At 43.0% G+C, this 17,196-nt stretch overlaps 1 protein-coding gene across 4 annotated transcripts in view; it reads left to right on the forward strand.

The window, feature by feature from the left end:
* The window catches only part of SYBU (syntabulin), a 47,940-nt gene that overhangs the window by 12,779 nt on the left and 17,965 nt on the right, over window positions 1-17,196 (forward strand). For all 4 annotated transcript variants that reach the window (XM_057408186.1, XM_057408184.1, XM_057408187.1 and 1 more), the window contains exon 3: window positions 924-1,121. In XM_057408186.1, the coding sequence (XP_057264169.1) occupies window positions 924-1,121 (198 nt within the window). The remainder of the gene's footprint in view (window positions 1-923; window positions 1,122-17,196) is intronic.

The following is a 17,196-nucleotide window of genomic DNA, read 5'->3' on the forward strand; positions in this document are numbered from 1 at the left end:
GATGGCAGCTTTCATTTTGTACTGGGAAAGAACAAACAGTTATATTTCTCCAGGGGAGTAAATATTCAAGGCTTCCTTGTGTCAGAGTAGCCTGTTTTTGTCGTGTATTTCTAAAACCACCATGACTTTTAGGGGAGCTGTGATTACAGATGTGATTAGATGAAGGGGGTGTTTGATATGTGGATTTCATCTGGACTCAGACTTCCTACTTTGCATTTTATTGCTAAGAGCTGGAGGGTTTGTATTCCTGGAGGTCAGGAACATGGGTCTGTTCTTGAGGTGGCTGCTGATACCACAGACCACTGGTATGCCCTCAGAGGAATTTGGTCTTAAACAAAAGCAGTTGGTGTAAAACACACCCTCTTCAGAAGGTGTGACAAGTGCCTCACAGCACTTGTCAAGAAGGAAGAGCTCTGTGATCACGATAGCTTTAAGAGGAAAAACAATTTTGAGAAATATTTATTAATTCCAGTTAAATTAAAATCCTGACTTTGTGCATATGGACTCTAGGTTGTTCTCTTGCTCACACAGGAACAGATTTTGAAGGAGAGTCCATGGCCTCCATGGGCCATCTTAGCTCTTCATCCAGTGTACACTACACAAGCCATTCTCGTGTCTTATATGCATTTTCTCATTTCAGAATACTCCCTAACCTAGCTACATCAACAGAATTTATCTTAGATCTGAGTTTTTATTATGTAGCCCCTGATTTTGTATTTTGTCAGACTTTCTGCCATAAGGTATTCAAGACTTCTTCACAAAATGGGAGAGGCAAATAGCTCCTCACCAGGTTTTAGAAACAAGGTTGTACATATCAGGTAAATGGCTGCAAACAGTTGTAGTGCAAACACTTTGTTTCATTTTCTGCTAACATTTACACACTTACTAGTTAGAAATGTTGATGTTTTCCCTTTTCCCTTCAGATGACACTGGCTGTCCCAGTAGCCAGTCAGTATCTCCGGTGAAGACTCCTTCTGATGCTGGGAACAGTCCTATCAGTTTTTGCACTGGTAGTGATGGAGACTTCTGCAGGAAAAAATTCAGTCCAGGGACAATGAGCGAAGGGAACCCACAGCTGAATCGATCTAAGAAGGAGACAAAGACAAGCCTTGTAAAGCCTGGTGAGTACAATATAGCTCCTTTCATTTCTTTAATGACACTTTCTAATTTACTAGTACATCTGCAGGTGTTGTGCTGCCTCTGATACCACTAATGCTGATAGTAAATAAAAAAATAGTTGGGTTCTTTCTATGGAACCACCTGCAAGGTTTGGAAACAGTGTTGGTATTCACTTTTTCATGAAAATATAATTAATTGAAGTCTTCACTTTCTTTTATGAGGCTCCATGGTGATGCCACGTAACTGAAACGGATTTTATCCTGTTTCATGGTAATTGCACACATATTTCACTGGCCAAAGATAAATGACTCTTACCATCAAAGCAAAGAATTACAGTCTTCTGATGTTGTTAGATTTCTTGTTGGATCCTGCCTAAAGTTTATGCTGCCAGGCTGTGATAGCTCTGGGAATACAACATGTCAGACCAAGGCAAGACTAAGTGAATATGGACATAGCTTAGCAAAATGTGGATTATGGATTTTGAAAGTTTTTTTTTCTACTGAGGAGTCCTATACACATGGAAAAGTTATGCACATTTCAATAAATTATTTGGTTTAATTATTACACTTAAATTGACCTACATATATCAAGATATTAGCCTTTTGCAGTAATAGTCAGAAGTTGTCTTCATTTTAGTTGACAGTATTATTTCAAGTCTTTGAGTGGACTTAGTTTAGGTATTTAGGTATTCTTCTAAGTGGGCCATCCAGTAACTGTTGGTACCTCTACATCAATTGATCTCTAAGGTTGGAAAAACTGCTTCTTGATTTCAAGCCTATTGCTCTTTGAGATCCATAAAAACTCTCAGAGCAGGAACCACGTCTGATTCACAGAGTACTTCTAAGTTCCTTGTGCTAAGTATCTCATAACTTTTTTAGTGGAAAGTTGTCAAAAACTGCATCATAGTGTAAGCACTGAGACATGTGAGGGACATTCCTGAAATGGGAAGCATGCCGGGGACAGCTGGGGTTCATTTTCCTCACTGTTGGCCAGAGGGATTAATATAACTCCCATTGCCATCTCTTGGCTTCAGGTGGATCCAGTGTCTTCCCCATGACCTACTTGCACATGAATTTCAGGTGACTCAGTCAGGAATATCTAGCCCTTGTGAAAAGAGGGGGCAGCGTCATGTAGCAAAAGACACAGGGGAGCAGTAGAAGGGAAGTGGGACATGGGAGGAGAGTAGCAGCAACATGCCCCTGTATATAAAACCTAGTTCTCCATATAACTGGATACTTCAAACTCTGGCACAAAAGGGGTGGTGCATAGTATCTTTATACCAAAAGCCCTTACTGATTTATGGAGACAATCTCTACTTCATATTTATCCGAAACATCTTCTGATAATGACTACATAGCAGGAGTATATGATATGATATATGAGAGACAGAAAAGCAGCCTACCACCACCGTCTTTTACAGACCGTGTCCTGCGCTACATTTTTGCAGGCAAGTACATCAATCAACCTTCAAAACACCTGCCATTTTGCTGAAATAAATTTATCTCTTTCCAGGACTGTTTTCCTGGAGCAATCTGAATCTCAGAAGTAACACTCACACAAATATTTAGATAATTCAGGAAATGTCAAAGTGGGATAGCACTGGGAATGAACCCTAGGACATTTTTAGGCTGTTTGCAAGTTCCAGTACTTTTCTGCTACTTATGCAACATCACTTCATCTTTCTTTTCTATACTTCAAAATATGTAATACAACACAGCTTTTGTTTTCTCTAACTGTTGTAGTTTAAGCCCACAGTTACTCAGAACCATGCAGCCACTTGCTCACTCCCCTGCTTCTTTCATGCTTGGGTACATGAGCATCTACATGGCGTACCTTCACCACCAGGTTCTGCACCTGGGCAGTGATGTCTTTCCACAGTGCAGCAGCCCAGATGGGTTTACCTCTGCACTGCCAGTTGCTCTGCTTCCATTGCTGCAACCACCCCCACAGGGCATTTGCCACCATCCATGAGTCAGTATAGAGATAAAGTACTGGCCCCCCTTTTCTCGTTCAGCAATGTCCAAGGCCAGCTGAATGGCTTTCACCTCGGCAAACTGACTCGATTCACCCTCTCCTGCAGCAGTTTCTGCAACTTGTCTTCAGGGACTCCATACAGTTGCCTTCCATCTCCAATGCTTTCCCACAATACAGCAGGACCCATCAGTAAACAAGGCATATTGCTTTTCATTTTCTGACAGTTTATTATATGGTGGGGCCTCTTCAGCAAGCATCACCTCCTCCTCTGGTGACATTCCATTCTTTGCCCTCTGGCCAGTCCATAATGACTTCTAGAATTCCTGGATGACTGGGATTTCCTATTCGAGCTCATTGTGTAATTAGTGCAGCCCACTTACTCCATGTAGCATCAGTTGCATGATGTGTAGAGGAGACCCTGCCTTTGAACATCCAGCCCAGCACAGGCAACCGGGGTGCTAGGAGGAGCTGTGCTTCAGTGCCAATCACTTCTGAAGCAGCTCGAACTGCTTCATAGGCTGCCAATATCCCTTTTTCAGCTAGAGTATAGCTGGCCTCAGATCCTCTGTACCACAACTCCAAAAGCTGAGGGGCTGAGCTCGAGTCTCCCCTGGAGCTTTCTGCCAGAGGCTCCAGGTAGGATCATTCTCCCCGGCTGTGGTGTGAAGCACATTTTTCACATCTGGCCTGGTCTGGACTGATCCATGGGCTACTGCATGAACTTGAGGGGCCCACTGGCCTAGATACTTGCCCATACTGTCCCACACACCCTGCCATTCATGACTGTTCAGCCTCAGGAAAAATCTCTTGGTGGTCCTCTTAGATCTTTGTTTAACCCTAGAGAAGACCCAAGCATGACCCTGCTTAACTGACAAGATGAGACAAAATTGGGCGTTCTCAAGGTGGTATGGCTGTGGGTAAAACACGCGCAGTATTTGCGGCAACATGCTGATCCCCAGCAAAAGCAGCAGGCAGGTCTCAAGGGTAACCAGAGGCCATCCAAAACTGTTAGAATTCTCAAATGCTGCTGTAAATAGCCTCATAGGGGAGCAGAGGGTGTGAGGGAATGTCTCCTTCATAGTTTGACCCTCCGAGGAGGAAAAAAAAGATCTGTAATTGCTAAAAATGCCTGTTAAATGCCTCCCAAAGTATAGAGGTGATGAAAACGCTGAGAACGCATGCCAGACCAGTTTCATGATCAATGATTCTATGGTATTACAAGTCATTACCATGAAATACAGTGAAACGAGAACCTTAGCCCAGGACCTGCAGCTGCTCAACACTAGAACAGCAAATGTTCGCTGCGAGTAAGGTATGACATGCTGAAACTCTGAGACCAAGTGCAACAACTCTGAGAGCAAATATAGCAGCACTGTGCCAAGTGACTATTAATCAGAAACAATGAATGCTTATCACAAATACGATTAGACACACTTTGGTCAAATCTGTCGTTATCTCAACTTCTTCATGCCCCAAAGAACTGTTGTGGTTTAAGCCCAGCCGGTAACTCAGAACCATGCAGTCCCTCGCTCACTTCTCCTCCTTCCTCCCCCCACTACCAGAAGGATGGGAGGAGAATCGAAAGAATGTAACTCCCATGGGCTGAGATAAGAACAGTCCAGTAACTAAGGTATAACACAAACCACTACTGCTACCACCAATAACAAAAATGATAAGGGAAATAACAAGGAAAGAGAATACAGCCACTCACCACCCACCAACTGATCCTCAGCCCAACCTGAGCAGCAATCTGGGCCTCCTGGGTGACTCTCCCCTGTTTATATATTGGGCATGATGTGCCTGCAGCTCATGTCCACATCTTGTTGAGAATAGTGGGAACTGCTTTCTTTGACAGTCTTTGTCATCTCACTGTTTTTTAGACTTCCTTTAGAATGCTTAGTACTAGAATTCAAAATCTGGATCTGCAAGCTAAAAAGTACTGATAAACTTCCAAAGACATGTGGATAAAGAAGGGAATCTTGGGCAAGAGTTGCGTCAGTAACTTTTAAAAGGCTTGCATGTTTAAAATAACACAGAGATGTATTTAAATGTCTGTGAGCATCATTTGAGAAGGGTACCTGATCAGCTGACTATGTTCAGCATTTCTGGCAAAAGTTCTGATCTTTGCTTTCTTGCTTTTGGTGTCATGGGCATACATGGAACAGTTGAGGTTGCTGTCAAACTGTCTCTTAGAGCCTGTGGAGCTGCTGAAGTTCCACATGAAATTGTTAAGACTTAAGGTAAAACATTAAGACTGTCCCAGACTTGTCCTTTTTGCACCCTCAGAAGGCTGCAGAGTAGAGATATAAGCACCACTGCATTAAAGGAGACCTAGGTGAGCCATAGTTAGGGTCAACTCCCTAAGCCTTGTCAAGACTGGCTGGCTGTCATTCACAGCTCAGTTCAGGAATAACCATTCCAGATAGGAGCAGACACTGGCACAGGTTGTCTGGAGAAGTTGTGGAGACATTCAGAACTCAGCTGGGCATGGTCCTGGGCAGCCTGCATCAGCTAGACTTGCTCAAGCTGGGAGTCAAGCCAGGTGGTCTCAAGAGTTCCCTTCCACCCCCAGCAGTTCTGTGATTTTATGTTGTTGGATTTTTTTTTTTACTTTAAATAGTGCATCACCCAGATCTGTAGTTAAGTAGCTGCAAGGTACAATTTGTGCTTTTTCTGCCCTATCTTTCATGTCCATGTACTGACATTTCACTTACAATAAGGTTATCAAAATGGAAGTATAAAAAAAAGTAACTTTTAACAATCACTATTCAAGTTAAAATGTCATCTAACTTTAAGCCATAGTAAGTAACATTGTACTCAGAATATGTGGCCAACATGATCTTTTCTACTTCTTCCTGGTGAATTTGTTAAGTCACAAGCAAGTGACCCTCAGGGTAGGATGTCCAAGTCTGCACAGATTAATGTTTGAAAGTTTTAAGATTATCAGGAGTTTTAGGAGAGACAGGTGGGGCAGACTGTAATTGGCCTTAAATTGCTTATGAGTACTCAATAGGTGCTGGTAACATTTTTAATCAGTGTTGAAGCTGATGATAATGAAAAAAAATGAGGCAGGGGAAATGACCCTGGGTAACTGGGAATATTACAGTTAGAGCTAAATAAGCCAAACTGATCAGAGAAGAAATACAAGCATTAGCTGCAAATTATGTCTAGCTGTTAAAACATAATGCTCTTCCTGCTTTTTTGTGCTGTCCACTGTGTAAGGGTTAGATTTGCAGGATACGAAATATCCAGGAACTTATTCTTGGGGTCACCCTGTGCAAACAAGAGTAGTGGCTACTTGATCCATTAGTGTAAAATTATCAGGCAAGTTTATCCATATCGCTACCCTCCTTCCATATGTGCCTGTATGCTAAAGGCAGCCACTTTGGTTATTTTAAATGAAAGCTCTGATTTAGGTTGTATTACTGACATCTGGCTTTATGATTTTATAGCTCTTCTGCCAGCTCACTCCCTTTCTTCAGTATGACACTGTGGAAATAATAGTGTCTGACTCTGAAATGTATGTGTTTCACTTGAAAAGCAGATGAATCTATGTGCAAATACTGAGAGAGGATTGTCTTAGAGGTAATTCTGGAAGTATACTTCACTCTTAAGAACTTCACCTTTCTGAATGCAGAAAGATGCAATGATTGGACTTGTTTTATCTTGGGAAGTCTGGAAAATATTGGAAAGACATGTTTTACTGGTAGATTTATCCAAGAAGATTGTATCTTGTATTTGCATGGCTTATGTTCACACTTTGCACCAAGTTTCTGCAAGCAGCGGGGAAAAATAATAGAACTGTTGACCCCATTGCTCAGGAACAACGGTACAGAGTACAAAAAACAAGTTACAAAATGTACTAATTTGAATAGATCCTATGATATGCAAAGGTTCATTGCTCTGTGTAACTACCCGTTAGTACTTCTACGTCTTACACTGAAATACATTTTACAATGCTGCTGGTGTACTTGGTATACTAACACAAAGTCACACTGTTGGGTTGTTTTGAAGAAAGACAAACAGACAACAGAAAACCTGCATTTAGAGATAGCAATCTGACTTGACTGATCCCTAAAATAAATGAGTGTGTGTCAGTTTAAAAGCAGAAATCACACAAAGGTGAGAGTGATGAGAAGACTGGTGACCTCAGTGCAATGTGTCTGTCTTTCTGCTCTCCCTTATTTAGCCTACTTTGTAACCCACATTCCAAGACTGCACCTTTTCTGGGGGATGGGTAATTAAGAACAAGGGTATGTCAAAGAACATTTAACCTGGTGTCACAGAACCAATAAATTGAGGCCTCTTGCCTGCAAAGTTAAAAGAAAGCACAGCCTCAGTAAGTCTTAATGCTGGCTGTGGATCATTAGTTCTCAATTATGTTACTGATCTTATCATTGCACACTTAATGACACATAATATAAACTTTGGAATGTGAAGACAACAGTCATCTATCAACAGTTTCAGAATTCCACATACACCCTTTCTTTAGTGTTGAGGCTTCCTGCCACACCTCCCACTGGCTTCCTGCGGTGCAATCCCACCACTTGTTGGCACAGACTCTCCTTGAAAATGTCCAATTCCACCCCGTGTTACTGTGAGAAAGGGTGTAGAAAGGTGAAATTACACCTTGCGTACCACACCAAGCTGGCTTTGACATATCTGATGACCAGGTCCTGGTGGTTGTTGCAGGCCAGTACTCCTTCACATCAGGTTGATCCACATCTTCATGAACTCCTCTGTAAGGAAACAAAACTAGGCCTCTGACCTTTGAGACTGGGTTTTAGGTTAAAGCCAGAGATTAGGCAGTAATTCAGTGAGTCTTCCCACTCCTGTCCAGGGCTCGCCAGGCATATTTAGGCCTCTGGGGTTTGCCAGGGTCATGGGCACAATGCCAACACAGGGCAATTTCACCATTAGCTGTCCCACATCGGTTCCCAATGGGAATTGACTCCTCTGATCATCAGGTATGAGGGTGTCACCCGTCAGTGTCCCAGGAGGACAAAACACTTAAAGTTTTGGGTTCCTGTAATTTCCATGGCAGTTACTGACAATGAAGACTGCTTGTGGCAGTCATACATCCCAAATGTGGTATGAAACACCTGCATGTCTTTTAATCAGGCCATTAGTTCACTCAACTATTCTATTGGCTTGGCTAAAGCACTGTGGGCAATATTGGGGGATTGTTTATACTGCTGGGGGAGTCAGTTAAAGGTGTACTGTGTTCTCTTCCAAGTGAAAGCAATGGAGGTGTGTCTTCTTCCCTTAGGGTAACCATAAAAAAACATATCCTTAACATCTAGAGTGGCCATCCAGGGGTGGGCAGCAAGCCTGCATTGCTGTCACTACAGTGGTTATGCTCAGGACAGCAGCAGTCAGTGGTGCAGTATTAGTATTCCATTTCCTGTGATCAGTTGTTAAACACCACTGGCCATCGGCCTTACGGACTGGGGAGTTCTGAGGGGAGTGCACACAACTTACAATATGCGTCTTCTCTAGCTCTTTAATCACTTCAAGACGTGACCTATTTGGCAGTAGGTATTGAGACAACAGGTTGTTCTGTGGCAGGGCAGGGGCAGTCTTGCAGGAGCCTCACTTAGAGGGGTTCTGCCTCTCTGCATCCTGGACTCCACACTCCGCCATTGGGCAGACCATTACCTGCCTGCCAGTATGCCAAACCCTCATGTGTTTTCCTTGTGAGGACTTAGAGCCACTTCGGCAGCAGCGGGTGGCCCAAGCCCCAAAGGTTCGGGTCTGCTCCAGACCCCAGCGGGACGCCCAGGCCGCGGTCTGTGACACACCGGCCGGACTGTCCTGCGCTCGCCCGCCCCGCCCTCCGGATCAGCACAGCCCATCGCTCGCCTGGGGGTGGCTATATCGTGTCACGTCTCCGCCCGGACCAAAACGCGCGCGGGGGTGATGAGTATACTGCCGGCTGTGCTCCATGATCGCCGGGATTCTTCCCACAAGAGACTGAACCAACACTTTCAGGGCGTTCTGTGACCCTCTGAGGAGCGGTCTGAGGTGGTTGGGGTCTCCCAGAGCGGCCATCGGTGCTCTCTGTAGCCTTCTCTTACACTGCTTAGATGAAAGCAGCCGTTTGCCCCCCCTCCGTAGCTCGGACAGGCCCTTCACTTCCGCAGTGACCAGCTCCCCTCGCTCCTGGGCTCCACCACCCAGCCCAAGAAGCCTCCCGGTCCGCTGCTCAAAAACGCTCCTGGATGCCAAAACGTGCTCCTTCGTGCCTCCGTAACAAGCCCTATATGGACGTCCTGCTGAATGCACCAATTTAAATGCCACAGAAGCAATAAATTGAGGCTAAATGAAAGTTATTGTTCAAGGTCAGTCAAAGCTCGACCAACATCATCTGTGACAGCTTCGGGATGTCGAGTGGATTCGTCACTACAATGCTGATTCTTAAAGTTCATGGCCAACGATACAAAATGTGCAGTCACTCAGCTAAAAGGGAGGGCTCTCCGCCTCAACGAGTTCCTTCTTTCTACTCAAAGGCAGTCTGCTGCTCTGAGAGAGACTGAGAATGGCTGCCCAGGGTCTCCATTGCTGCCCTGGTCCAAGCTGTGGTCAGACATGGTCACGCAGCCCTCATGGGGTCCAGACCCACCTTCCTGCCTCTGCACCCTCCACCATGTGAAAGTTTGGTAAATATGATTAGCATAGCACTGGGTTTTTTTTAGCTTGAATTTATATGTATTTTAGATTTAAACTTTGAATTGAAACAAATATGCTTAAATTGATGTGGAGAACATGTTTGAATCACCAAATATTTCTTTTGAACAAGAATAAGCAAAATAGCTACACAGAATATTTCAGCTTTGGAGTGTTTCATATATTATCAAAACCAAATCTACAAGTTCCTGTTAAAGTGACCTCAAAATACAGTCTTTTAATTTTGTGTCACTAAATTTGTAACACATCCCCTTCTAAAGATTATTTTAGGTGTTGCTTAGGAGAGCTGTAAGCAATTAGTAGGTTGGCTGTGGCCTCTTGAGATGCATACCACTTTTTGTTCGAAAGATTTCAGGCTGCAGCAAGGACCCAGATATCACAGGAAAAACGGAGCATCCAAAACTGGAGCCAGGAAGTTGCAAGGAGGAACTGGCAAATAAAAGGCAAAAGCCCAAGTCCTACCTGTCCTGGATAATGACCTGTCCAGGTGTGGGCTGGTGGCACAGGCTACCTGCAATTCAAGGCCTTGGGCACAAATCTTGTGCAGTTAGGTACTTATTTCCTTAGGAAATTAATAAAAATATACAATAAAAGGAGAACCCTGTTTCTTAGTTCAGTAAAAGGAAAATAAATTTATATTTAGATCTGTTTGTGCCTCTTTTGGAGGATGGACTTGAGCATAAAGGAGAAGAGTGCGCTAATCCAGGTCTGGGCAGGCTGAGGGGATGCAGAGAGTCTGCTCCCAAGGAAGCTGTTCCACTTTGGTTAGTTTAGTAACTGTTTTACTGGGGGTTGAAGCAGAGTTCCAAGGAGGCACACCATAGCTCCTTTTTCTCTCTCTCTCTGGCCTGTTAATTGTCCCAATACCACTCCAGATGTGCAGAAAGTGGGAAAGTCATCCAAAAAAGTGAGTTTCATGCTTGATAACAGCAACATGCCTGCAACCTCAAGCGTAGAGTTGCACTCATTTGTGACAGAGCCACGGCTCTAACTGCAAATCAGAGTGAGTAGGGGGTACAGATATGCGACTTTGGCAGGGAGTGCCCGGGCTGCGGGGCAGGGGGATACCTGTGCCAGACAATTCATCTTTTAACTCAAAATGCCTCTGGATAGAGAGGAAGATCTGCTGGGGATTGTGGGGATGTGCTCCTGCATCTGGAAAAGATGGCTGAGCACCTGGTGTAAGGAGGGAACTGGGGTTTAGAAGTCAGAGTTGAGGTAGGTATGGAAGATGGAAATAGCTGTGATCTTTAGTTAAAAACAAAGTTGTATGCCCCATCCCTGGCAGAGTTCAAGGCCAGTTTGGATGGGGCTTTGAGCAACCTGAGCTAGTGGAAGGTATCCCTGCCATGACAGGGTGGTTGGAACTTTAAGGCATCTTCCAACCCAAACATTCTATGGTTCTGTGATTTAACTAGGTTTTTTTCTGTCCTCTGTTAATCCAGAGTGGAATGAGAGCCAAAAAAGAGAAAGTGGCGCTATACACACTGCACACTTAAATATTTGTTTTAAAATGTGTGTGAGGTCAACCTAGAACATGCTTTGCAATTTGTGTTTTACTGCGGCAATTTTTCTGCTCCTTCTGGCTGTTTTCTGTGGGTTTCAGCTCACTTCACCTCCACAGAAAGAATACTGCGCAGAGGAAAGAGGCCATTATGAATCTTCCCTTAGGAGATTTTGTGTGTGTGTGTGCTCTGCTTTTAAATTACATTCTGATTATTTATGCCAATGTTTAAAATAGTTTTCTGATTCCCTAGTTAAAGTATTCTGAACCTACTCCAGCTACATTTTACTATGCACAACTCCCACCAACCATCAGTTTTTATTTCAAGTAATTTTTCATAAAATAACATGAATCCTGTGTTGCTGTTACGTGATTTTCTTTACAGTTTTCCAGCTGTATTCCTCCTCCCCATGATAAACAGTGCTGCCAGTATTCATTTTTATCTTAGAATACACAAATTGCATTCCCTTAATCTCCCTTCATAAACAGTGCCCTGTAATCCTGTTATCATTATTGTTGACCTTTTTGGGAATTCCTCTGGGTTATTAATGTCTTTTTAATAAGAATCTTGGGATTTAAACTGTTTTCTGAGCAATGTTTACTCAAGAATTGATAGATTATTTCCGTTTTCTATTTTCCTTTACATCCCTTATTTCTTTTTTGCCTGACATCTTACAATGTTCAAAGTGGAGCTATGCAAATAACTGATTTGGGGGTTTGCTGCCAAACCAAAACATTAAAGGAAACCTTTCTTCCAGACTGAGCAAAGACAATATTGAATCTAAAATATTTAGAATGTGTGGAGAGGTTTTTTTAGTGGGTTTACCCCCTTTTTGAAAGAAGAAAAAAAAATTGTCAGTTTTCAAAATTACAGCATTATTGCAAACAGAAAGCAGGCAATTTTCTGTTTGACTTTAATCATAAATAGCTTCAGTATTCTCTGAACTTGTTTTTTTTGGTGACCAAATTGCTACCTAATAGTTTTTGTTACCCTCGGAGTGAGTACTTTAAATACTTTTTGATCAGTATTGAGCAGATATGTCTGTATATTCCTTGTCCTATATATCTGTATTTATATTTAAGCATAGAAAGCTAAGGGAATGTATTTTAGTCATGCAAATCTCACTCATCTCGTTTCACAGTGCTATAAAGACATCAGGTATGTTGGTGGTTCCTGGGCTCAGAAGTGAAAGCTCAAGCATAAACAACTAAGCAGGCCTTTGCAGGTAGTGGTGGCATTTTGAACATTTGGCCCATTTAAGCAGTGGTATGTTACTTGCTTTTATGTATCTAGATATTGAAATCGTGATGAAGCTGTGTTTGAGATGCCTTCACTTTGTTTTGGTTCCCACTTGAATTTACAATTCTGAGCTTAGAAAGAGCATAGGAGAAATACACATCCAGTCCACTGTTCCAATAAAGAAAACACAATTAAAAATCATAAAATAAACACTAGCATCTGGAAGAGCAACTAGATAGAGGTTGCCCAACTTGTCCCAAAACTTCAGATTGTAGAGCTTAGTTTTCTCAGATGTGTTGAGCGCTGGGGTTGGGTAGAGTCTCATGATGGAGGTGGCAGCTGTGGGAAATGCAGCAGGAGGTAATGAAGACAGGCATCCCAGGCTAGGTGGATTTACAGAGGAACTGGAGAGGGGCATGATAAGCTGAGAGTATGGGAACCTCATCTCTTCACCCATTTCTTACTGCTGGATGTGGTGTATGTTCCTGGTGGTGTGATAGGGAAATCTTGTGCAGCCTCTTCCCTGTTCAAAGCTAAGTCTGGCCCTGTGAATTCTTTCTTTTCCCAGTAAAGCAGACAGCAGAAGAGAGCTTTCCTTGGGCTGCTTTTGCATAGATCCTAGTGTATTTAGCTTGGTGTGAAACACTAACCCTGGTCTTTAGACAGCAGCCAAGCACTGCACTGTTCAACACTTTTAAAGCTGACCTGCTCCTAGGCATGCCCAGAAACAAAAGTGTCATACAGATGAGAAGCTTTGCTGATTGAGACTGATGGGAGGTACTTCCCAAGTGAGGTGGCAGATGGGGAGACGGCCACTTCCAAAATCCCTGCCCCATCCTGCCCTGAATGTGGGGGACCTTGCATCTTTTCATAAATCCAGCCTCCAGGGTGACATTACTTCCCTAAGGAGCTTAAAATGTACTCCCTTTAATGTGACATAGCAAAAGAGTAAACCTGCTTTACAATAGTGTATTTTATATATACCATTACATAAGGAAATGAAAATTCTGCCAGGTTTGTTTCATGTTTTATCAGTATTACAAGCCTTGTCTTGCTTCCACACTGAGGCACTTTATTACAGGTCTCTCTTCCTCCCTTCTGAAATTCTGTAACTAATAGGAAGCTGTTGACTTTCCAAATCCAGGCAGGCTGTGACTGTTTGCTGGAGCTGGCAGAATACAGTGTGACCACAAACCTGCAAGGATTAATAAACTGAAAAAGCACAGGCTTCTCATCTGTCATTTGTGCTTCTTAATGAGAAGAGTGCTATTGAGAAAAAGAAGGAGCAAATGACAGCAATTGCAACCTGAAATGACACTTAAACTCTTACTGCATTTTGTAATCATTTCAAGGTGTGTGATACAGTGAATGTTTTCTTAGCTTATGACAAATTTTGCTTCTTATGCAGGGTCTGCCAGTTAGCTTAGTTAGTTACCTCCTAGATATGTTTCTTCTTCCAGTGTTTTTCTTTTGCCTGCTGAAAACATTTCAAGCTGAATTAAAATTTTATGCGCATTATAATGAAAACCATATGTCTTAGATTAAGGGTGACTGTGCACAAGCTTTCAGCTAGATCAGGTTTAGCATGTGATTTCATGCATTTGCATATATGGTGTGAACGCTTGCCTGCACAGTTACTTGTGGTGCCCCAGTTACTTGTGTTCCATGTGTATGGGAACCGGATTTAGATGCATTGGAGAGGCTTCTGAAAGCCCTTTGTTAAACTTCTGCCACCAACGTGACAGGAGGGCTGGGATGTTTTCCCAGTCTCTGATGGAGTTTACTCTCTTTTTTGTGTACTACTAAGTCATCCTTGCCAAAGATGACATTTTGCAGCTCCTAAAAATACTTCTGACCAGCCTATCCATTTCCCTTCAAACAGACCAAATGGCACTGCCAGGTACGTTTAAAAATGAGGTGACACTACATGCTTGATTATGAAAGATACTTGTCCATAGGTGGACTTACACTTGCATTTACTGTCAAATGCAAATTGAGTATCATGTTATACAGCTCTCAGTGTATTATATGAACCTCCTTGAGGTTGGTGTAGCAAAACAGCATCCTTCCACCTCTGCTCCAAAGAGCCTTTTTGTTTGAACAAGAAGGTAAGTTCCTCAGACCGCCCCCTTCTGCTCCATGAACATATGTTCCCCCTGACAAAGGTCATTTCAGCCTGAGAAAAGGAAATTCATGAGAGCCATTTCTAAGGTGTTAGAACAACCCAAACTGTGTGCAGAAGCACAAAAAAATAATTAGTTCAAGCTGATATCTGTATGAAGAATCTTCTTAAAATACTTAAAGCAAAAAAAAAAAAAACAACAACTTGCAGTGCTGGTTGTTCCAACAGCTGCTTGTGGCTGTGCTAAAAATCCATGAATTAAAAAAATTAAGAAAAACACAAGCCCAGATCACAGTGATATGCAGAATATACATGATGGCTCTCAGCCAATAGCGGTAATTAGTTTGTAGTGATTGTGTTTTTAGAGAAGAGTTGGATTGATTGTGGTTTTGCAGCATACACAAATCACATTCGGTATTCATTTTGAGATCTGCAGTGCTTATAATTTACTTTAATGGAGTTCACATTACTACCAAAGCTACAATATTTAGATGAGCTTAGAAAACTGCTTAACGAGATAAATTTTAATTATTTGATAACAACTCTTCTTCCAAACTAAGAAGAGTAAGCAAGCAAAAATCAAGACAAATAATGAGGTTAGATCACAAAGCCAGCACTCTGAATTGAGGAGATCATTTGTAAAATCAAATTTAGGTCCAAATGTGGGGAAGCTGGATCTGTGTTGCCATTTTTCCCCAACTCTTCTGTCTGGTTTTGAGCTGGAGGTCTCCTCACCCAGCAGGTTTGAACAATTTATGAAGGGTCACACTGCAAGTTTTGCTTCACATCCCCTCGAACTGCAGCTTTTCCAGCTGCCCAGGTTACCAGTTATTCCTGAATCATAGAATCATAGAATAGTTAGGGTTGGAAAGGACCTTAAGATTATGTAGTTCTAACCCCCCTGCCATGGGCAGGGACACCTCACACTAAACCATGTCACCCAAGGCCTCGTCCAACCTGGCCTTGAGCACCACTGGGGATGGAGCATTCCTTGGGCAACCCATTCCAGTGCCTCACCACCCTTACAGTGAAGAACTTCCTCCTTATATCCAATCTAAACTTCTCCTGTTTAAGTTTTAACCCATTACCCCTTGTCCTATCGCTACAGTCCCTAATGAAGAGTCCCTCCCCAGTATCCTTACAGGCCCCCTTCAGATACTGGAAGGCTGCTATGAGGTCTCCACGCAGCCCTCTCTTCTCCAGGGTGAAATGTGGTTAACAGACCTGTCTGATGCGGGAGCACTGGCAAGTAGTCGGGTAGATGTCCACTGAAGAGTAGGGAGTGATGGCTTCAGCAGCCAGTGCAGTAGGATAGGGGAGGGATGCCTGTTGGTACCCTTAGAATTGACCATGCCAGGCACTGCTGTGCCCAGCTCCTCCCCATCATTCTGGGAGCACAACTCACAAATCTGATCTCAGTGACTAAGCTGTGTAAAAATCAAAGGGGATGGTCAGGTACTAAAATCCAAGATTCACAGCAGAGCATGACAGGCAGGAGCACACCTCCACCAGTACACAGGAGCAGTCAGAGAGAGTGCCTGTCAGAGAGAGAGACAGAATTGGTCACCTACTTGTAGTCCTGAGTGTGCCCACATGCATGCCTTAGATTCACTCTGAACCTTCATGCTGGAGCTAGACCAACTCTGTGAGGGCAGGCAGCCCACTCATTTCATTACTTTGAAACAGGGCAGTGCTACTGCTACCTCTGTGTTCTGGGTCCCAGCTGAGCAGTTAGAGCTTGAGGAAAAGATCAGTTCAGTGCCCTCCTTGGACCAAAGGACTTCAAATTCACACTTCTCATCAGAGTTCCTGAGCCACTGCAACCTACTGGGCATCCCCAGCTTCCACCACAGACTCTAGACCTCAGCTTCAGGAGAGGCTGAACCATGGGCAGAGGAAGTGGGAGCAGCTTGTTTCACCCAAATATTAGAGCTGTCCACATGGGGGAGATCTCTCTGTCCTTTTCCTTGGTTCCAGGATTATGTCTTCTTTTACCCAGTTACTGTTTGGTGTGAATAGAATAGTAAGTGCAAGATAAGTGATAGTAAATCAAATAAGTAAAGTAAATCAAAGGACAGAGACTGGAACCAAACCCCGCTGTCAGCTATAGCTTGATGCTGTGAATTGAGTACATTTTCCACTAGGAGACTTTACCCTTGAAATGGATAATTTTTAAGGGTGTTACCTGAAGAAAGGCCTGAAATGCTAAAGAGAGACTTCATCATCCCTTTGTGGCTTCTTTTTCTTAATTTTTTCAGTGCATGTGAGCAGTGTGGTTTTCTTTCCTAAATTGCTTGTCCTGTACAAAAACAACCTTGTGGGAGCAACCTCATATTAAGTAGAAAAGAAGTCACGTTAGTGTTTCCTGGAAATATACTGCTTATACTGTTAAAGATTGGAACAAGAGATGCAGCTGTGAGTTAAAGGTTTCAAAAGAAATGAAACCAAATCTCTTTAAAATATAGGCCCTTTAATAGTGGGTATTGCAACTGAATTCTTTCTACTTTTCCAACTGCTTCTAATGGCTTCGGTAGATTTTTTTACACAGTT

The sequence above is a fragment of the Pezoporus wallicus genome, unplaced genomic scaffold (assembly GCF_028554395.1).
Source record: "Pezoporus wallicus isolate ANWC-B61680 ecotype Strahan unplaced genomic scaffold, APGP_CSIRO_Pwel_v1 contig_3815, whole genome shotgun sequence".
NCBI classification, from domain to species: domain Eukaryota; kingdom Metazoa; phylum Chordata; class Aves; order Psittaciformes; family Psittacidae; genus Pezoporus; species Pezoporus wallicus.